Source organism: Vulpes lagopus, chromosome 7 (assembly GCF_018345385.1).
Source record: "Vulpes lagopus strain Blue_001 chromosome 7, ASM1834538v1, whole genome shotgun sequence".
NCBI lineage: Eukaryota > Metazoa > Chordata > Mammalia > Carnivora > Canidae > Vulpes > Vulpes lagopus.
The window spans coordinates 71366796-71385677 of record NC_054830.1 but is presented as its reverse complement, the minus strand read 5'-3'; the positions used below and the strand labels follow the sequence as shown (position 1 = coordinate 71385677).

General features: G+C 36.2%; 1 protein-coding gene across 11 annotated transcripts in view; it reads left to right on the top strand.

The window, feature by feature from the left end:
* Nucleotides 1-18882, top strand: part of FKTN (fukutin) — a 73353-nt gene that overhangs the window by 44770 nt on the left and 9701 nt on the right. For 8 of the 11 annotated variants that reach the window (XM_041762876.1, XM_041762874.1, XM_041762873.1 and 5 more), the window contains one exon: nucleotides 15381-18881. In XM_041762876.1, the coding sequence (XP_041618810.1) occupies nucleotides 15381-15594 (214 nt within the window). In that variant the 3' untranslated portion in view covers nucleotides 15595-18881. Of the gene's footprint in view, nucleotides 1-15380; nucleotide 18882 lie in introns of those variants that run through there. The other 3 variants (XR_005988986.1, XR_005988984.1, XR_005988985.1) reach the window with 3 other exon arrangements.

Genomic DNA, 18882 nt, shown 5'->3' with positions numbered 1-18882 from the left:
CTCTTTATGGTAGCAGTGTTTGGGAAGTGTGAAGTGTTCTGATTATTTAACAAGAGAAATGAGCAGTGATGGAACTGTCTGGACAGATGGTGTGAATCCCAGATTTTCTATCCTGTTACTGTGACCTTAAAAGGCAGAGAAAAGAACAGGGGATGGCTGTGTAGAGTAGTTTCTTTGGAAGATTCCTCCAGCCATATGCCATTTTCATTCTTTTCAGCTCTATTTACTTGAAGGAACTATAGTATTTTCACCACTACTATTCCTTGAGGGGGGAAAAAAGCTTTTAAAGCTACTCTAAAGGTCTTTTTATCTGTATAGTATTTTACTTTGTATTCATGTTCATTCTGAGAAAAGCTTAATACTATCATAGAATGCATTAAAAAAAAAAAAAGGCTAACAAGGAACTCAGGAAGAAAGAAAAAATTCCTCCTTTTGAAACTTTACTCTGCATGCCTGCAAAATGATGTTTTTGGTCCTCAGATGTAATAATAATATTGTGAATAATAAATATATAGCTATTAGAGTATTGATACTGGTTATCTGGCACATGATAGGTACTTTATGTTTATTATCTCAGACAATCCTCACATTATCCCTGTGGGTTAGGTGTTCTCACTCCCAGTCAGATATGAGGAAAGTAACACTTAGAGAAATGAAATAACTTGCTCATTAATGGTAGAACCGAGATTTAACTCCAGAGCTGCTGGGTTCTTAAGCCTAAGTTCTTATTTCTAAGACTTAGTAGGTTGAGTGAGTTAATATATGAAATGCATTTACAACAGTACTTGGCACTTAGTAAGTACTCTATAAACATTAACTACTGCTGCTCCTATCATTACTATATTATTATTATTACTGTTTGTGCTACTGTGTTGCTCTGACACGAACATAGTTACCTTCAACACAGTGTTAACTTGGATTAGTTACTCCAGTGGGTCTGAATTTTGTGTACTTATTTTTCTTCTCCAGAGTCCCAATCACTAGTAATAAAAAGTGATGAATATAATAACTGAGTCATCAGGATGTGATGTTTTTATTCCATAACTTCACAGTTCCTACAGATGCTGCCCAGGTTTCTTGGGGTTATTTCTTTCTTTCCCATCTGAGTCAGCTGATGTAAATAGGGGCCAGAAGTTTGAGAAGTAATAATAAAAACTAACTACCATGTGCCAGGCACTATGCCAAGCTTTTATATGCATCATCTCATTTAATCTTCACAAGTTTATGAGGGAGGCATTAATCTTGTCACCTTCATTTTATAGATGTAGAAATTAAGGCAAAGCTAATACTCAGACGTGGGGCCATATCACTTCAGAGCCTATATTCTTATATGTACGTGATGTTAGCATCACCACGATCTATCATATTGTAAAGACTCCTGCTATGAACATAGCCCTTCTACTCTATGATATTATCAGAGTAATATAGCTACCTCTCTAACCTCTAATAGGAAACATGGTACTCCATGAGCTAGTAGTGGGTTCCTTACACCTTCTGATATTTGTAGATATTCTGATATGTGTCTGATACTTCTGATATTTCTGATTATTGTACAGATCTTCACAAAATTTGGATTTGTTTTCTGTGGGACTAGACTTTATCCAAGTGTGGCTCTCATATAATGTTTCATTTCTGCAGAGTTTATTTACTAACTCTATGTGCTAAGTATTCTCATGTGAACATACTTAGTTTCTGCTGTCAAGGATTTCATAGTATGGACCACAAAACAAATTATTAAAGTATTTTATCAACAGTATAGTAATTGAAGTATATATTATATATAGTTGAGATACCAAATCAAAGTCTGTCTAGAAGTGACAGCAAGGAAATGTGGCTTTAAAATAGAAAAGTTTGTTAGGTAGACTTGGTAGGAATATGGAGAAAGGCCTAATAATAGTTTTACTTAACTATTTTTCTCTTTAAACTATTTCTATTTTTCTTCTTATTAAAAAATTCTGAGTATTTTTTATATAAAGTAAAAGCTTAATTATGGATTGTTTCCTTGACTAGATTCCCAGAAATGGAATCATTATTTGTGCTGTTTGACAAGTACAAAGGGTAAGTGGGTAATGTTCCAATACCAGTAAAGTCCAAGATTTTATTCCTCAGTCTTGTTTTTCTTTTGACTCGTTAGGACTCTTAGAAGTTGTATGGGCTTCCTCAGTCTTCCTTGCAGCATGTTTTATTCTGTCTTTTCACTCGTACTTTTTATTTTTATTTTTTTTTAAAGATTTTATTTATTTATACATGAGAGACACAGAGAGAGACAGAAACAGAGACCCAGGCAGAGAAGCAGGCTCCTCATAAGGATCCTGGGATCACACCCCGAGCCAAAGGCAGACGCTGAACCGCCGAGCCACCCAGACACCCCTCACCCCTATTTTTTAGATAAACTTTTTATTTTATGATCATTTTTGATTTACAGAAAAGTTGCAAAGATAACACAGAGTTTCTGTATGCCAGTTATTCCTAATGTGGTACCACAGTACCTTGCTCAAAGCTAAGAAACTAACATTGGTGTATTACAATGAACTGAATTCCAGACATGATTTGGGTTTCACCAGTTTTTCTCCTTAATGTCCTTTTTCTGTCTTAGGATATAACTCAAGATACCACATTGCATTTAGATACCCAGCCTTGGGATCCCTGGGTGGCGCAGCAGTTTAGCGACTGCCTTTGGCTCAGGGCGCGATCCTGGAGACCCGGGATCGAATCCCACGTCGGGCTCCCGGTGCATGGAGCCTGCTTCTCCCTCTGCCTCTGTCTCTGCCTCTCTCTCTCTGTGTGTGTGTGACTATCGTAAATAAATAAATAAATAAATAAATAAATAAATAAATAAATAAATAAATAAATAAAAGATAGCCAGCCTTTTGCAACTTCTTTGAGACCAAGATTTTAAGCATGTCACTAAGTAGTACTGGCTTATAATATATCATGACATGTCCCAGTTGTGTCCATTCAAGGGCATTGAGTTCCCTTTTTTGATGTTGCTCCTCAGTACTCTTAATTGGAAATAATCTCTCTTTGTTCTGAATTTCCATAGATTTTTTTTTTCCTTTACTTTTTCATACCTTATTTGGGAACTTCTGCTGATTTGGCTTTCCTTTCTGAGTTATAGATAGAATCAGGCCTGGTAAATCTGTTGGACTGAGTGAGACCTGAGCCCTACATGAAACCAAAATCAGTCCTTAAATGCATTTGTTTTATTAAGATGATAAGGTAATAATACCAGACTGGTATCTTGATCCACCTACCACCTTTGTGGCATCAGAACCACAAGGTCAAGCCACCCAGTTTTTTCAGCCATTCTGTTTTACCAGAAGTTAAAGTTAGTTGTTGAATCTCTACTCCTAGGTTCTCTCAGCTTTATAGATTGATACCAAGCTCCCATGGTTTTAGCTCTCAAAAATATATTTGCCTTTTTAGTACTTATAGCTGTGAAGCTACAACGACGAATTTGAATTATTTCTTTAAATTAGTGTATTTAGGACGGCCCCGGGGGGGCTCAGTGGTTTGGCGCCCCCTTCAGCCTAGGGTGTGATCCTGGAGACCCAGAATTGAGTCCCGCATCGGGCTCCCTGCATGGAGGCTGCTTCTCCTGCCTGTATCTCTGCCTCTCTCTCTCTCTCTCTCTCTCTCTCTCTCTCTCTCTCTGTCTCTGTCTCTCATGAATAAATAAATAAAATCTTTTAAAAAAATTTACAAATAAAGTGTATTTAAAACATAGACTTTTCTAAAAATGATCTCACATTTCCTATTCTATTTATATCTCCATATTTTACAACAGATATATTGTCTTAGGTTTCCTTAATTGTATCTCCAAACCTCTACCTGTATACAATATACAGAAGTGGGAGTTAGTTATATAGTTAACTTTGTTTACTTGGTTTTTTAAAGAAAGGATTATTTCAGGGGAACCTGACTACTGCAGTTAGTAGAGCATGTGACTCTTGAGCTAGGGGTTGTAAGTTCAAGCCCTACATTGGTATAGAGATTACTTAAGATAAAATAAAGATAAAATCTTTTTTTTAAAAAAAGATTACCTCAGAATGAATAAATGGCAGACCTTTCATCTGTGTGAGGTAAATGATATTTTTTAAGACTGCCATATGTCTTGTTTAAATGTAATTCTAAGGGTGCCTGAGTGGCTCAGTTGGTTAAGCATCTATGTTCAGCTCAGGTCATGATCTCAGGGTCCTGCGATCAAGCCCCGAGTCAGGCTCCCTGCTCAGTGGGGAGTCTGCTTCTCCCTCTCCTTATCCCCACTCATACTCTTTCTCTTGCTTTCTCTCTCTCAAATAAATAAATAAAATATTTTTTAAAAAAGAATGTAATTCTATAAAGTTTTCTATAAGGTAGTAGTCCAGGAGAAATAAAAACATATTTTCACTGAAAGAGTTGACATGAATGTTCATAGCATTCTTACTCATGGTAACCAAAAGAAAAAAAAGAAAAAAAGAAAAGAAAACAACCCAACTGTCCATTTTCTGACCAGATAAACAACTTACATGTTTATGCGGTGGCATACTACTCAGCAATAGAGAGAAATGAACTACTGATACATGCAATAACATAGATGAATGTCCAAAATATTATGCTTAGTGGAGGAAGTCAGACATACTACGTAGCTGCATGTATTTGAAATTGTAGAACACGCATAACCAATGAAGGATGTTGTTAGATCAGTGATTGCCAGGGGCCAGAATAGATCTACTACATGACTTGCCAGGGGCCAGAATAGATCTACTACATGACTTGTAGTCCTCTACTACATGACTTATTGGTAGCTGCATGTATTTGAAATTGTAGAACACACATAACCAATGAAGGATGTTGTTAGATCAGTGATTGCCAGGGGCCAGAATAGATCTACTACATGACATGCCAAAGAGCATGGGGACCTTTGGGAAGCAGGGTGGTAGAAGTATTTTGTTTCTTAATTGTTGTAGTGGTTACACAGGTATATGTGTTTCTCAAAACTTAAAATGGATGCATTTAATTATATGTAAATTACTTCTCAAAAAAGTTTATTTAGAGGGATGCCTGGGTGGCTCAGTTGGTTAAGTGCCTGACTCTGGTTTCAGCTCAGGTCCTGATCCTAGGATCAAGCACCAGGGGTCCTAGGATCAAGCACCATGTCAGGCTCCATGCTCGATGGGGAGTCTGCTTCTCCCTCTGCCCCTCCTACTGCTTGTGCTCTCTCTCTTGTTCTCTCTCAAATAAACTCTTTTTTAAAAAAGCTCATTTAGAAAAAAGTTTATATACAGTGTTTAAAAAAGCTTTGGGTGGTTTAGTCTATTAAGTGTCTGACTCTTGATTTCATTTCAGGTCATGATCTCAGGGTCATGTGTTCAAGTCCCACATTGGGTTCTGTGCTCAGCTCAGAGTCTGCTTGTCCCTCTCCCCCTTTTTCTTCCCCCACTCTTGCTTTCTCTCTCATTCTCTCTCTCTCTCTCAAATAAATAAAATCTTTTTTAAAATGTTGACTTAGAAAACCAACATGAGAAAAGAGCTCAAGATAATGTGCTGAAATAGGGGGATAACTGGAACCAGAAGTGATGAATTTGATCAAGGCAGGCTACCTACAATTAGGTAATCTGAGTTCAAAATAAAAGAAGCTTTTTCTATTTTAGTATAAAATTTGAAGTCATAATTTAATATTTCTTTTTTAGTTATATCCAAAGAGAAATACCATTAAAATTGCCTGAGAGAAAGCAAGCACAGCTGCATCTAATTGGTTGTTGATAAACTGTAGATCTCATTTTTTAGAATTATTAAGTAGAAATAAAAATATCCTGAGGCTTTGTTTCTGACATTAAAGTTTTGTGCAAAAAAAAAAAAAAAAAGTTTTGTGCATACTTTAAATGGATAGTTTTTGATATAGTCATTATGCAGGTGCATTCAGGTGTTACACAATAACAACTATCCATACAAGCTTTAATTTGTCTACTCATTAATGATATAAATTTGTTCTTGTTTCTCTTATAGTATATAGATAATAAGTAGTTCTGTCCTATGGAGATTGTAGAGTTTAATAGTTGATAGAATAGGTGAAATCACTCCATTTACACTGTAAGTCATGGGAAAATGAGGTTCAGTGGGTAGAATTTTATTTTATAAAACATGCATACACTGTGTATATTGGTTACATGTTAGAAGTTTGGGATAGGAGTGGAGTATGGGATCAATAAAGGTCTCAGAGATTATATTCTAGCTTAGGCTCTGAAAAGTATATTACCCACTCCACTGTTACCCTTTTTGGTTCTGTATTATCTGTGGTGGAATTGTGAGAGGCTTAGTAGAAGAGATCATTTTAAAAATGCTAGTCAGTATACTATAACAATTATAAAGTGTAGGTTCCAATTCTTAGAAAATTGGACAAAAATGAGGTGATGACTTAATGTGGCACAGTAATTTCCTCACTTTGCCATATCCTTTGGTCCAAGCATGCAACACTGTTGAATGTGTCTAAAAGACTTAGCTGATCAGCATCACTAATTAGAGAAATGCAAATCAAAATCACAATGAGATCTCACTTTACACCTGTCAAAAACACAAGAAATAACAAGTGTTGGTGAGGATGTGGAGAAAAAGGAACCCTTATACCCTGTTGATGGGAATGTAAATTGGTTCAGTATGGAGGTTCCTCGAAAAATTAAAAATAGAAATATATGATGCAGTAATTCCAATGTTGGGTACTTACCCAAAGAAAACAAAAACACTAGTTTGAAAAGATGTATGTACCCCTGTTCATCTCAGCATTTTTTAAAAATAGTCAAGATATGGAAACAACCTGAGTGCCTGAGTGTCCATCAGTAGACAAATACATAAGGAAGATATAATGTGTGTATCACACACACACACACAGTGGGATATTACACAGCTATAAAAAGGATGAGATCTTGCCATTAAAGAAAACATAAATGGACCTACAGAGTATTATACTAACTGAAGTAAGTCAGACTGAGAAATACCATGTGATTTCATGCATAAATGAAATCTGAAACAATGAACAGGCAAGCAGAAAGCAGAATCAGACCTATAAATACAGAGAACAAATTGATTGTTGCCAGAGAAGAGGGGGAAAGGGAGCTGGCCAAATTGGGTGAAGGGGAGTGGGGACATATAAGCTTCCAGTTATGGAACGAATAAGTTATGGGAATAAAAGGCACAGCATAAGGAGTATAATCAGTATTGCAATAGCTGTGTATTGAGATAGATGGCAGCTATGCTTGTGATGAACATAGCATAATGTATAAACTTGTTAGTATGAACACCTGAAGCTTATGTAACATGTGTCACTTATATCAAATAAATATTAAAAAATAAATATAAAAATAAAATAAAGATATATCTGAGCCCTAAGAGAATGGAGTAAATGATAAAAAAGCAGTATTTAAATAGAATTCTCAAATTAAAGAGAGACAAGCAGGATAAATATTAAATCTACATCTAGATACTTTTTAAGGAAACTGTAATGTCAAAACCAAAAAATTTTGCAGGCTGCCAGATAAAATAGACTGCTCACAAAGGAACAGCAAATATACCTCTGCAACAGTAGATACCAGAAGATAATTCTAAGAGGTTATAGCATCTTTCAAAAGCTGCAGAAAAATAACTAAGTTATGTGCAAGTATAACAGCACTCAAGAAGGAAGTCAAGATAAAGACATTTACACGTATAAAAAGACTAAGAAAGTTCACATCTCAGAGATCCACACTTAAAGATCTATTAAAGGACTGAGAAGGAAGACATAATATATATGAAATAATGGTGAACACAGAAATGGGTAAAATATATCAGTAAATTTGTCAGCTGTTGCCTGTAAAAAATAAAATGACAATGTGTTACAAAGAGAAAAGTCAAAAAAGGAAAAATCTTAATAAGTTGAGGAGGAGGTGATTTGTCAGTGTTCAAGGAGTAAGTACATTTAAATTCTGTGTGTAGGAAGAAGGTAGAGATTCTGCATACATTCAGTTTTTATCAGAAAATCTTATAGTGAGATGTATAGTGAAGTATACTTTAAAAAAAAAACAGCTATTACAAAGAGTAACTACTACTAGATAGAAATATTATTTAAAATTTCCAAAAAGGGGCACATGGCTGGCACAGTTGGTAGAGAATGTGACTCTTGATCTCAGGGTTGTGAATTTAAGCCCCACATTGGGTGTAGAGATGATTTTATTTTAAAAAAATTTGTTTTTAAAAAGCCCAAATAAACAGATCAAAAGGGAATTTATAAACCTATATCAATGAAATTAGGAAAGGTGGGCTAAGAAAAGGTATGGCAAACTGAAAACATTTAAGGATAATCATTACAGCAGTTAGCAGTGTAATTGCACTTACCGTGTGTGTGCTAGACACTATTCTGATTATTCTATGCTAACTTCCCTCCGACGTACTGTTAGTCCCCCATTTTATAAATGAAGAAATTAAGGCACAAAGAGATTAACAGCTGTAATAACTGATAAGAAAAGTGATGCCAGGATTTGAGCCCAAGCAGTCTGGCTCTAGAATTCAAAATATGTCTAAATATAAAATTATTTATAAGAAATATTAACAGTTTAAACTAACCTTTATAGAGATGAAGATTAAACCAGGATAGAAAAACAGAACATAGCTATATAATACTTGGCAAGAGGCACACCTAAAGCAAAATCACCCAGCAAGGTTGAAAATTAGAGATGGAAAAAGATACACCCCAATATTATTAACTAAAGAAAACTGCTGCTATAATTTTAGTATCAGACAAAATAGAATTTTAGGGGAAAAATATTAAAGGATTAAAAGGCCCACTACATAATTTTACAAGGAAATAGTCCACCAAGAAGTTTGTATGATTTTAATAATATGGTCTCTAGTGGCTCTTTCTTTTTTTTTTTTTTTTTTTAATTTTTATTTATTTATGATAGTCACAGAGAGAGAGAGAGAGAGGGGCAGAGACACAGGCAGAGGGAGAGCAGGCTCCATGCACCGGGAGCCCGACGTGGGATTCGATCCTGGGTCTCCAGGATCGCACCCTGGGCCAAAGGCAGGCGCCACACCGCTGCGCCACCCAGGGTTCCCTCTAGTGGCTCTTTCAATAAAGCATCAGACTCTTGATTTCAGTTCAGGTGATGTTATCAGGGTCATGAGATCAAGCCCCATGTGGGGCTCCACACTCAGTGTGTAGTCTGCTTGAGATTCTCTCTCTCCATCTTCCTCTGCTTCTCCCCCATTCTCTCTCTAAAAATAAATAAAATCTTTAAAAAATATATGGTCTTTATGCATGTAAATCAGAAGCTGATGAAATTCCAATGAATATTTGACATGTATTCTAAAATACTTATTAGATTCTAAAATACTTTTATTTTAAAAACTGCTGATTCAACCAAAGAAGAAATTGGCAAAACTACTGAAAATATGAACAAAATCAACAAGCTTAATTTATTGGGTATTATATAAAAGTCTTTACCCAACAAATGCTGAATATACTTTCTTATCTGCTATAAAATGGAACATTTATAAAAAGTTGATTATGTAGTATATAATAAAGGCAATCTTAATAAATTTCAGAGCATTAATAAAATCTGTGTATGTGAGAGAGAGTGAGAAAGGGAGAGGGATGGAGGGAAGGACATTCTGTATGTTAACAGATTAAAGGAAGAAACCCTACATGATTATTTCAGTAGATGGCATTGTATGACCACAATGGAATTAAAGACATCTTTAAAATGTAGGGAAACTTTAAAATACCTTCCTTAATAACTAATGACTTAAAAAGGAAATAATAGTGGGAATTATAAAAATTTTTAGGACTCAATGATAATGTATTACAGATAGAAACTTGTAGGATGCAGTTAAAAGACGAGAGAGAAACTTACAGCCTTAAAAGCATTTAAATATGAAAAAATAGATTAAAAAAAATAAGCATTTAATTAAAGTAAAAGAATAGTACATTCAGCCTAGGCAAATAGAAGAAAGCCAAGAGAAAAAAATTAATGAAATAAAAAAACAGTATCAAAGGTCAACAAATCCAAATGCTGGTTCTTAAAAAAAAATAAATTAAAAACTAATAAACAGACATCTAGCAAGATTGATCAAGAAAAAAAGTAAAATTAAGGACAATTTACCGAAGCCCAAGAGCTTTAGAGTCTACAAAAGGTCTTTGAAAATAGATGAGTTACTATCTCGTTGTGGTCCTGAGACTTGGTTTCAGTCTTTGAGAAAAATGAAGAAATAAATTTGCTGTATATTTGTCACCAGCAGTTTTCTTTGTTTGTTTTTCTGCTTTGTTTCAAAGATACAATGCAGTTACTTTGGCCGGGGGGGACACTCATCTTAAAAAAATGAGCATTAAATATATTTGGAATAGCAGAAGATTAAGTAGTTTCTTTTTTTTATTTTTATAAATTTCTTTTTATTGGTGTTCAATTTGCCAACATATAGAATAACACCCAGTGCTCATCCCGTCAAGTGCCCACCTCAGTGCCCATCACCCTGTCACCCCCACCCCCCCATTCTGTAGGTTGTCTTTGAGTTTTGTTGACTGTATCTTTTGCTGTACAAAAGCTTCTTATCTTGATGAAGTCCCAATAGTTCATTTTTGCTTTTGTTTCTCTTGTCTTCATGGTTAAGTAATTTCTTATGCATAAACTACAGCAGTACTTTGATGGGACTTAGAATTATTTTTTCATAACTGAAAGGATTTTTCTTATCACTAAATTGTATTTGGTAATTATAAGTTCCCTGCAGAGGGGACCGTGATACTGTCTTTTGAGCCACAGAAGAGTGTATGTATGTGTGTATATGTGTATGTGCCCACGTGTGTGTGTCTATATTTTTCTTTTGGGAAATCCTGTAATATCCCTTTTGAGGTAGCTTATTTCGTCAATTAATTAGGGTTCTGGGTCGTAGAGAATACTGTCAACTCTACACACAGTAAATACCATTTCTTAAACAAAGGTAACTTTTTTATATAGTTGTAAAATTCCGTTATATTCCATTGGCAAAGAAACATTAAGAACTCTGTATAGCAGTGTAAAAAGAAACTAAAATTTTAAAGAATAAACATTTTAAAATCAGCCAAAAATAAAAAAAAAAAAAAGAAACTATGTTTTTAACTCATTACACCAACTTTCAAAAGAAAATGCTAAGGACAATGTTAAGTCATAAATTTGATAATTAGATATAATGTGAAAATGATAAATTTTTCTGGGAAAAAACAAATGTCAAAATTAACTCAGGAAGATCTGGATAACCCATACTCATGAAAGAAATTTAATCAAATCGGAAATTCTCCTTCCCCTGTCTTTTCCCTACTGAAAGTTTACAGGGAAGTTTTACCATGCCTTACCAGAGAGATTATTCCCTATATTTCCTATGTCAGAAATTTTAAAAAGAAAAAGAATGCTTTAAGCAACTTATTGTATGAGACTGATAGCAAAATGACTTAAACAGTGCCAAAAATTTTTTAAAGGAAAATTACAGTATTGTCAAACACAGATGAGGATACCTTAAACACAATGAATCAAATTTTGTAGTATTTATATATTAGTGCAATTCTCAACATTAAAGGATTAAAAGATTAAAGGAAAACCCCCTCCATTATTATTTCAATAAATGACATTGCAAATGTTTGATAAATTTCGTAATTAACCAAAAGGGGGGCGGGTGGGGAGGCCTTTTAGCAAGCTTGGAATAAAAGAGTTCAGAATTTCTTTAACTGGATAAAGGGAATATACTAAAAACCTAAAAGAAGCAATCATATTTCGTGATAAACTTTTTAAGCCTTTCTATCAAAAATCAGAAAAAAAAAAAAAAACATGTACTCTCTCTGCTTCTATTAAGTAGAATGCTAGAGGGCTTAGGCACTAGAATAACACAAGAAAAAGAAATTAAGAATTAAAAGCAGAGACAAAACTGGTAATGAGAATAAACCATTTGTGTTGTTTTGCAGGAAATTCTTGTTTAAAAACATGGCTCTGCTGTTCCAACTTGGAGTTTAATGCAGCTTATGTTTAAAAAGGTCAAATTCAGTTGTAATTGATAGTTTTTCTCTCTCTCTCGCTCACTTAGCCTAGCTAACTAGTAATAATAAAAAGTGTTTTTCATTTAGCAATTATGTTTATAGGTTGCACAATTAAACTGATGAGATTACTTTATACAGCAACCAGTAAGTAGTTTTACAGATTGTAAGGAGGTCTGTGAGGAAGAAAATGCAATGGTCTACTCCAACTCTTTTTTTTTTTTTTTTTTAACTCTAAGTCTTAATTCTAATTATTCTTTTATGCAAAGATAAAATGAAGTAAACGAACTATGAAATAGAAAATGTGAATGGAAGGCTTTTTGTGTGTTTGAAAAGATCCCTTAAACTTATAAGGGTTGCCTTAGTGTGAATTTAAATCTGTTCCCATTCTGGATCCTGTCCCAGAGCTTTAAAGTGCAAACTGCTTAGCCAAACTTAATCTTTGCTTTAAAAACTAAGGTAAGGTAATGTCACAGATCCATGGTGTGTTCTAGTCTTAGTCATTGTTTACTGGTAACCTGGGCAGAGTACATGGCATGTGATATTCTGTGTCACTGACTCCCTCTTCCTCTCCTCAGTCCCATTTTACAGTCAGCTTTCACATTTTATGGTTTGTTTATCTTTCCTCTTCTCCTAGGAAGCTGGAATTTTCTTTTTGCTGATTGAACTGAAAAATTTTTTAGTGAAAAGAAAACCATAATGATTTAGGGATATTTCCATTTAGGAGCAAAAATGAACATTTGAGTTAAATTGTCTTTGTGTTATTTTTATACATTGTTTATGTGCTTTTAATGTTTTGGTTTTGTTCATTTGAACATTTCATTGTTTAAAATACTGCTTCTGTAAAATTTGTAGTATTCTCATTTACCCTGTCTATCCTGGACCTGTGATTTTTCTTTCTCTTTGATAGACTATAGAGGCTAATATTTAAGAGAGGAGCTTCCTGGCCTGTGTAACAAGATAGACCATAATTTCTGCTTTATTTCAACTAGAGTGCGCCCACTTGATAGGATGGGACAGGTGGACATTCTTCTGACCAGCATCTGATAGGGGAGGGTGGAGGCCGGTGATGGATGGCTGTGTCTGATGACAAAATAAGCAATTCCATGAATATGAGTGTGCAGAATAAAATTGGGACCAGCAGATGGTAGAGCTATGCTGTATCTTATTTCTTCCTCAGCTATGAGATTTGCTATGGCCGTCTTTTCACAGAAGCCAGCTGGGATTGTCTATTAACTGCCAGCACCCATTGGTTTGGGTAGAAGGAACTTGTTGCTTTCTTTAGAATTTGTTCAGCCTCTCATTTTCATGTATGGCTTTATGTTCATCTGGTGGTAAAACATGATATTTAAAAGCAGAATGTATGAGAACTGACCTTTCCTTGGAGAATATCCCAGCTAGATCCCATTTCCACAATATGATTATGCTTTGACATCTGGCTCTTTCCTGTTCCTTTTTTCTTTAATCCACTGATATTTTAAGTTTCTGTGATCTCTGCTATTGCCACTTGAAATCTCATTTCTGAAAGTTCTTTTCATGTGAAGAAAAGAAACATTTCTCAGAAAACACCAACACAGAATATAAGGTTATAATATAAACTTAAATCTAACGAAACTGCTCATTTTAGTTTTCCTTGGTAATATATTGAATTGAATTTACTGATCTGGAGTACCTTTAAGAAACATAATTTGGCTTAATTTCTTAAACATATCTGCTAGTTAAAATAGTTCCACCATAGAGTAAAATTCATTATAACTAACATTGCCTCGGCTGATGTAAAGACTTTCTTTCACATCTGAGATGAAAGAAAGACAGAAACTACAGGTAGGTTCATGTGAGGGACAGAAGCCTGGGAATGCATCTTGGTGTCACAGTTGCTAGATATCCTTGGAAAGTCCACTTGAAAGAAAAGAAGATTCACCTCACACATGTGGTACTTATTTCAGTGTTCTGTAGTTAGATTCTTTCAGTGGCAGTTTGAATTTGATGGGGATTTAATGATGTGTGAACTGTTAAAAATAAGAAAGTAAGTTTGTGGCTGAGAACAGAAATTTAAGGGAGGGGGGCAGGTGGTAAAATAAAAGCAGAAAGAATGTGGTCCATATCACTGTCTTTAAGGGAAATATTGTTCAAGTACAGGACATCCAGGCATTAGGTCTCTTTCTGCATTTGAGGAGGGGGCTGGGGTGTGAAGATCCCCAAAAAGCGATCTTAGTGCATCCTACCACATTCATGTACTGTGGTGTGAAATTTTCACTACAGTATGAGTTAGCAAAGGAGTTTGAAAAATACCCTGGCTGATCCTGAGAGTTTCTTCTTTAGCTCTCTAAGCTGACTAGGTTATCAGAAGCTATCTAGGACCACAGTGAAACTCAGAATGCAGGTGTGAATAAGGCCTGTCACAAAGACACAAGCATTTGTGGTACTGTTGTTGGAGAATTTGTCTTTATATTGCCAGATTGATTCAGGTTCTGTGGCTGACTAGAAGGGTTTTGTTTCCTTTCTCACTGCTACATGTACCTCCCTCTGTGTATGAAGAATTTCAAATATTAGAAATGTAGTTTAAAAAAATACTTATATATTCATTGGCTTACCTGAGATATTTAAGGAATGGTTACAGCCAAATCCAAGTCCTTCTCTAGGGTTTTCTGAGCTGGTCATTTCTCTCCACGTTTTGGGAGCTTTTTTGCTTTGACCTCATCTTCAGGCTCTTCTTGCTAATAGATAACAAAGATGCTCAGCTTCCATCCCACCGGCTTAGAAACCTCAGCAGAAAGAATGCCTCTTTCTTCCAGTAGTTCCAGTGGAAATCCCAAAGCTGACTTATTTGCCTAATTTGTGTATATTCCCAACCCTGATCCAATCACTATAATATACTAATAATATAATATACTAGTTAGGCCTGGGTCTTTTTTTTTTTTACCCGTCTCTAGAGAGGGGGTGGGGTCAGCCCTTCCTGAACCATAGGGACAGGGAAATGGGGATGCTGTCAACATTAAAAGTGGAGGGGATCCCTGGGAAGCTCAGCGGTTCAGTCCCTGCCTTTGGCCCAGGGCGTGATCCTGGGGTCCCAGGATCGAGTCCCACATCAGGCTCCCTGCATGGAGCCTGCTTCTCCCTCTGCCTGTGTCTCTGCCCTCCCCCCTCTATCATGAATAAATAAATAAAATCTTTAAAATAAAAAAAAAAAACATTAAAAGTGGAAGGGAAGGCTGGACAGTCAGAAACAACAAAATGTCCACTATATTTATCCCCAAAGCTATTTAATGGGAGAGAATTTTCCTTCAATCCCGAGTGCACTAGCAGCTGGGTTCCTTAGACCGGACTTCTATTGAGTCTCATCCCTCTGCACATTGCCTCTGTTTTGCCACAGATACCTGTTTCCCAAGTTTACACTGTGCTGGACTGAGTTTGTAGACATGAAGGTTCATGTGCCCTGTGAAACCACTGAATACATTGAAGCCAACTATGGTAAAACCTGGAAGATTCCTGTGAAGACGTGGGACTGGAAGCGCTCTCCCCCCAACGTGCAGCCCAATGGAATCTGGCCTATTTCTGAGTGGGATGAGGTTATCCAGTTATACTGAGACAATAGGTTGAAATGATAAAATTCCCCTTCTGAAACAGGTGGATTCTAACTATTTAAGAAGATAAATCTCTATTTGTCAAATGTAAGTAGGGGCCAAAGATATATGTTGAGTCTGAAGATGCAGAAAGAGTCCTAACCTCTGAGCCATCTGATTGAATTCTCTCATTTTACTTTTATTCAGGAGTCCCTATGTGCCAGGTACAGTGCTAGGTTACAGTGGAGAAGCAGACATGAGTGACACACACGCCTGTCTCTCTTTTCCTTCCCTTTGGTAAGCACCTCAATTTTCTTTTGAGGGAAACATCCTTACCCTTTGAAGTTCCTGTAGAATATGATGTTCTTTAAAACTGTTAGGTAATGTTTGGACTGGAAGATGGGTTTATTGGGCAAAGCTAAAGGAGAATATACCAGTAAAAAAAGAATAGCCCACTCCTGTAATCAGCAGTTAAGCTTGTATGTTAGTGCTGCTTTCAAGGTTGTAGAGTCAGAGTTAATATTTAAGTGATCAGACTTTAGGTGACATCAAGAAAAGATGCTAGAACATTCATTTTACAAGCAACCCAGTATGGAATTGTTTTAGAGTATAGGGCATCATTCTGTGAGAATGAGAGCTTCTTTTTAGCTGTGTCAAAGATATGCAAATTCCTGTACAATTTCTATTTTTATATTTTAAGTGAAAAGAAAGCTTGTGCTTGTGTGATGCTTGAATTTCCAGTCATTGTGAGAATATTTTCACTGACCTCTGTAGCACTTGTTAACAAATCATTCGAGCGAGATCATGTTACCAGACATGATTTTGAAAGGATTGTGATTTCACAAAAGTTACTTTCCTTATTTCATTCCCAGCCATCTGTTAGGTAAAAATATGAGCCATTCATGGACATTAATATTTTCTGAATTTATAATCCTTGTACTCCCAATTTTAATGTTAACACTAAAATATTAGTAGAAATACCTCTTATGTTTCTAAGTGTACTTACTCTTCAGTGCATTCATTCATCAATTGCAGCTCCATATCTTTCATTTATGGCCAGCAAGCCAATTTAAATAGTATATGAACCTACCTGTTCCCTCCCTTCTGTACTACCATGTCCCCAAACGAAGATGAACGGCAAACCTGACAAATGCTTTCTCCGTCCTCCCACTCCCAGATCATGGTGTTTGTAAAGTCTGTATCCATTCTCATTTTTCTATCTAGATGTTGTATCTGTTGCATATTAATGGGACAGGAACTCAGACTTCCTGCTTTGTCAAATACCACCCATTCTAAAACCCTTCAGTTTCCTTTCCCCTGCCTCAAGATAGTTTTCTGAGTGGGATGGGATGGCCCTGTCTTCCACATCTCATAAGTCACTTTAATTATATATTCCAAGTGAAAAGTAGAGGTATATGTATATATACAATAAACACTGCTATCTTTTTATTTGTTCAGGAAAGGAAGCTGAGTCTTAACGTTTTATCTAGGCTGTTCAGGACAACTTGACAAAATCCCAGATTTTCCTCTAAAACCAGAGAATAACAGGAGTGTCAGAAATGGAAAGCGGAGGGTCCGAGGGAATAGGCTGAGTTTCTCTAAAACAAGGTTGGGAAAAGTGACCTGAAACCACCCCACTTGATATTTTCAAAACACCAAAAACTTTTTGATAAATGTTAACCACTGACCCAAATTCCTTTGTTAGGATGAGCTTTCAACATGTGACCATTGGATCTTTTCCTAACTAACATAATGAGGCTTTTAGAGAGCCTTATAGATTACCATTAAACTTGTCCCCAAAGGACAGGCCATTGTAATCAGTCTCTCTTTGCTGGAAAATCAGCCCACAGAAATCATACCCAAATTCCAAAAAGCCGAACGTAATTTCATTTTTCATGGTTGAAAAAAAGTATCAGATAATAATAGTGTTCCTGAGCAAAATCTGCCTTGCTTACTGAGGACCATTTGCTTGTGCTCAGCATCTAGAAGTGTATATAAAAGTGCAATACACATTTCTGACCATTTCAAATTGAGGCTTCCACTGTTTGCCAGGTGGTAGAGGTCTTACCCACCACTATTTAGGTTATTTTTTTTTTTTAATCTGTCTCTGTAGTCCAAGGTCTTGAATAATCCAAAACCTGAGATGTCTTGGTCTCATTGACAGAGATTCTGTGTCCTTCCCTCCACAGACCACTGGCAGCTGAAATAACCTTCCCTGACTGCCTTCTGGTTTTACAGGTTACTGCTCTTACTTTGTTCCTTCCCTGACTTGAGGGAATGAAAGCTTTCCCCCGGACTCTGAAGGCCAGGCTTGCTTCTGATACAGATTCAGCCATACCTCATCCTGTGCTTCTTGACAGTTCTTAACTGTGCTCAGTGTCCAGAGACCTTGGTTCAGGTGGATCTACCATCAAACCTCATAAGATCATTTTTCTTTCTTCACCTGAGTATCCCAGTAATTCTCCTGATATGGCTACTTTCAGGTCCACTTTGTCTGGTTTATAGGCGAAAACCTCTTATATTAACTTGGAAGTTAGGTACCCCTGGATATCCTCCAGAGAGATCCTGAGAGGCAAGATTGATAACCTCTCCCTTGACAACCTGGTGGTCACTCACTCCTTCTTTAAGCAAGGAGCACTTGGCCTTCTCCCCTCTGCTGCAACTACTGATACCTGGCTCCTGGAATAAAAGTGTAGTATGACAGCAGTTCCTAAAATCAAGCATCCCTAAGAAGCTGGGCAGTGGGATAATCAGTTTCTTTAATTCCCTAGCTACAAACCCTGTAATATGACCACTAGGTGGCAGAATGTCTACCACCATCCTCCCAAAACAAGTATACTCTTGAGTGAAAATCATCTTGCTCTTGAGTCTTAAAAGAGGTCACATTCATTTTATCCCTTTCATTTTATAGCTAAATCAATAAGCTATAGCAGTGATTTGAGAAACACCTGAATCTAAAACTTAAGAGTGCCATGACTTTTTGGCCCAGTTCCTAGTTCATTGCATCACAGCACAGCATCTTTAACTCTGCTTGAGATACTTGACAGAGAAGTCAACCTCTGCCTTAGGAGTAAGTTTCAGGGTATTTCTGCCGTTCTCCACTTAATATCTTTCTGCTCAGATTGAGAGCCTGAGCTGACAAAGAGATTAAGGAGTATTTCTTTCTTGTCCAAAATACTTAGGCTATCTTCACACCTTTATCTGCAAAATGCCATATCTCCAAACAGTGAAATAGTTCCTATGTGGAGACATCAGCCTTTATTATGATATTCTTAACGTCCAGAAGTACCTGATTCTTTTTTTTTTTTTTTT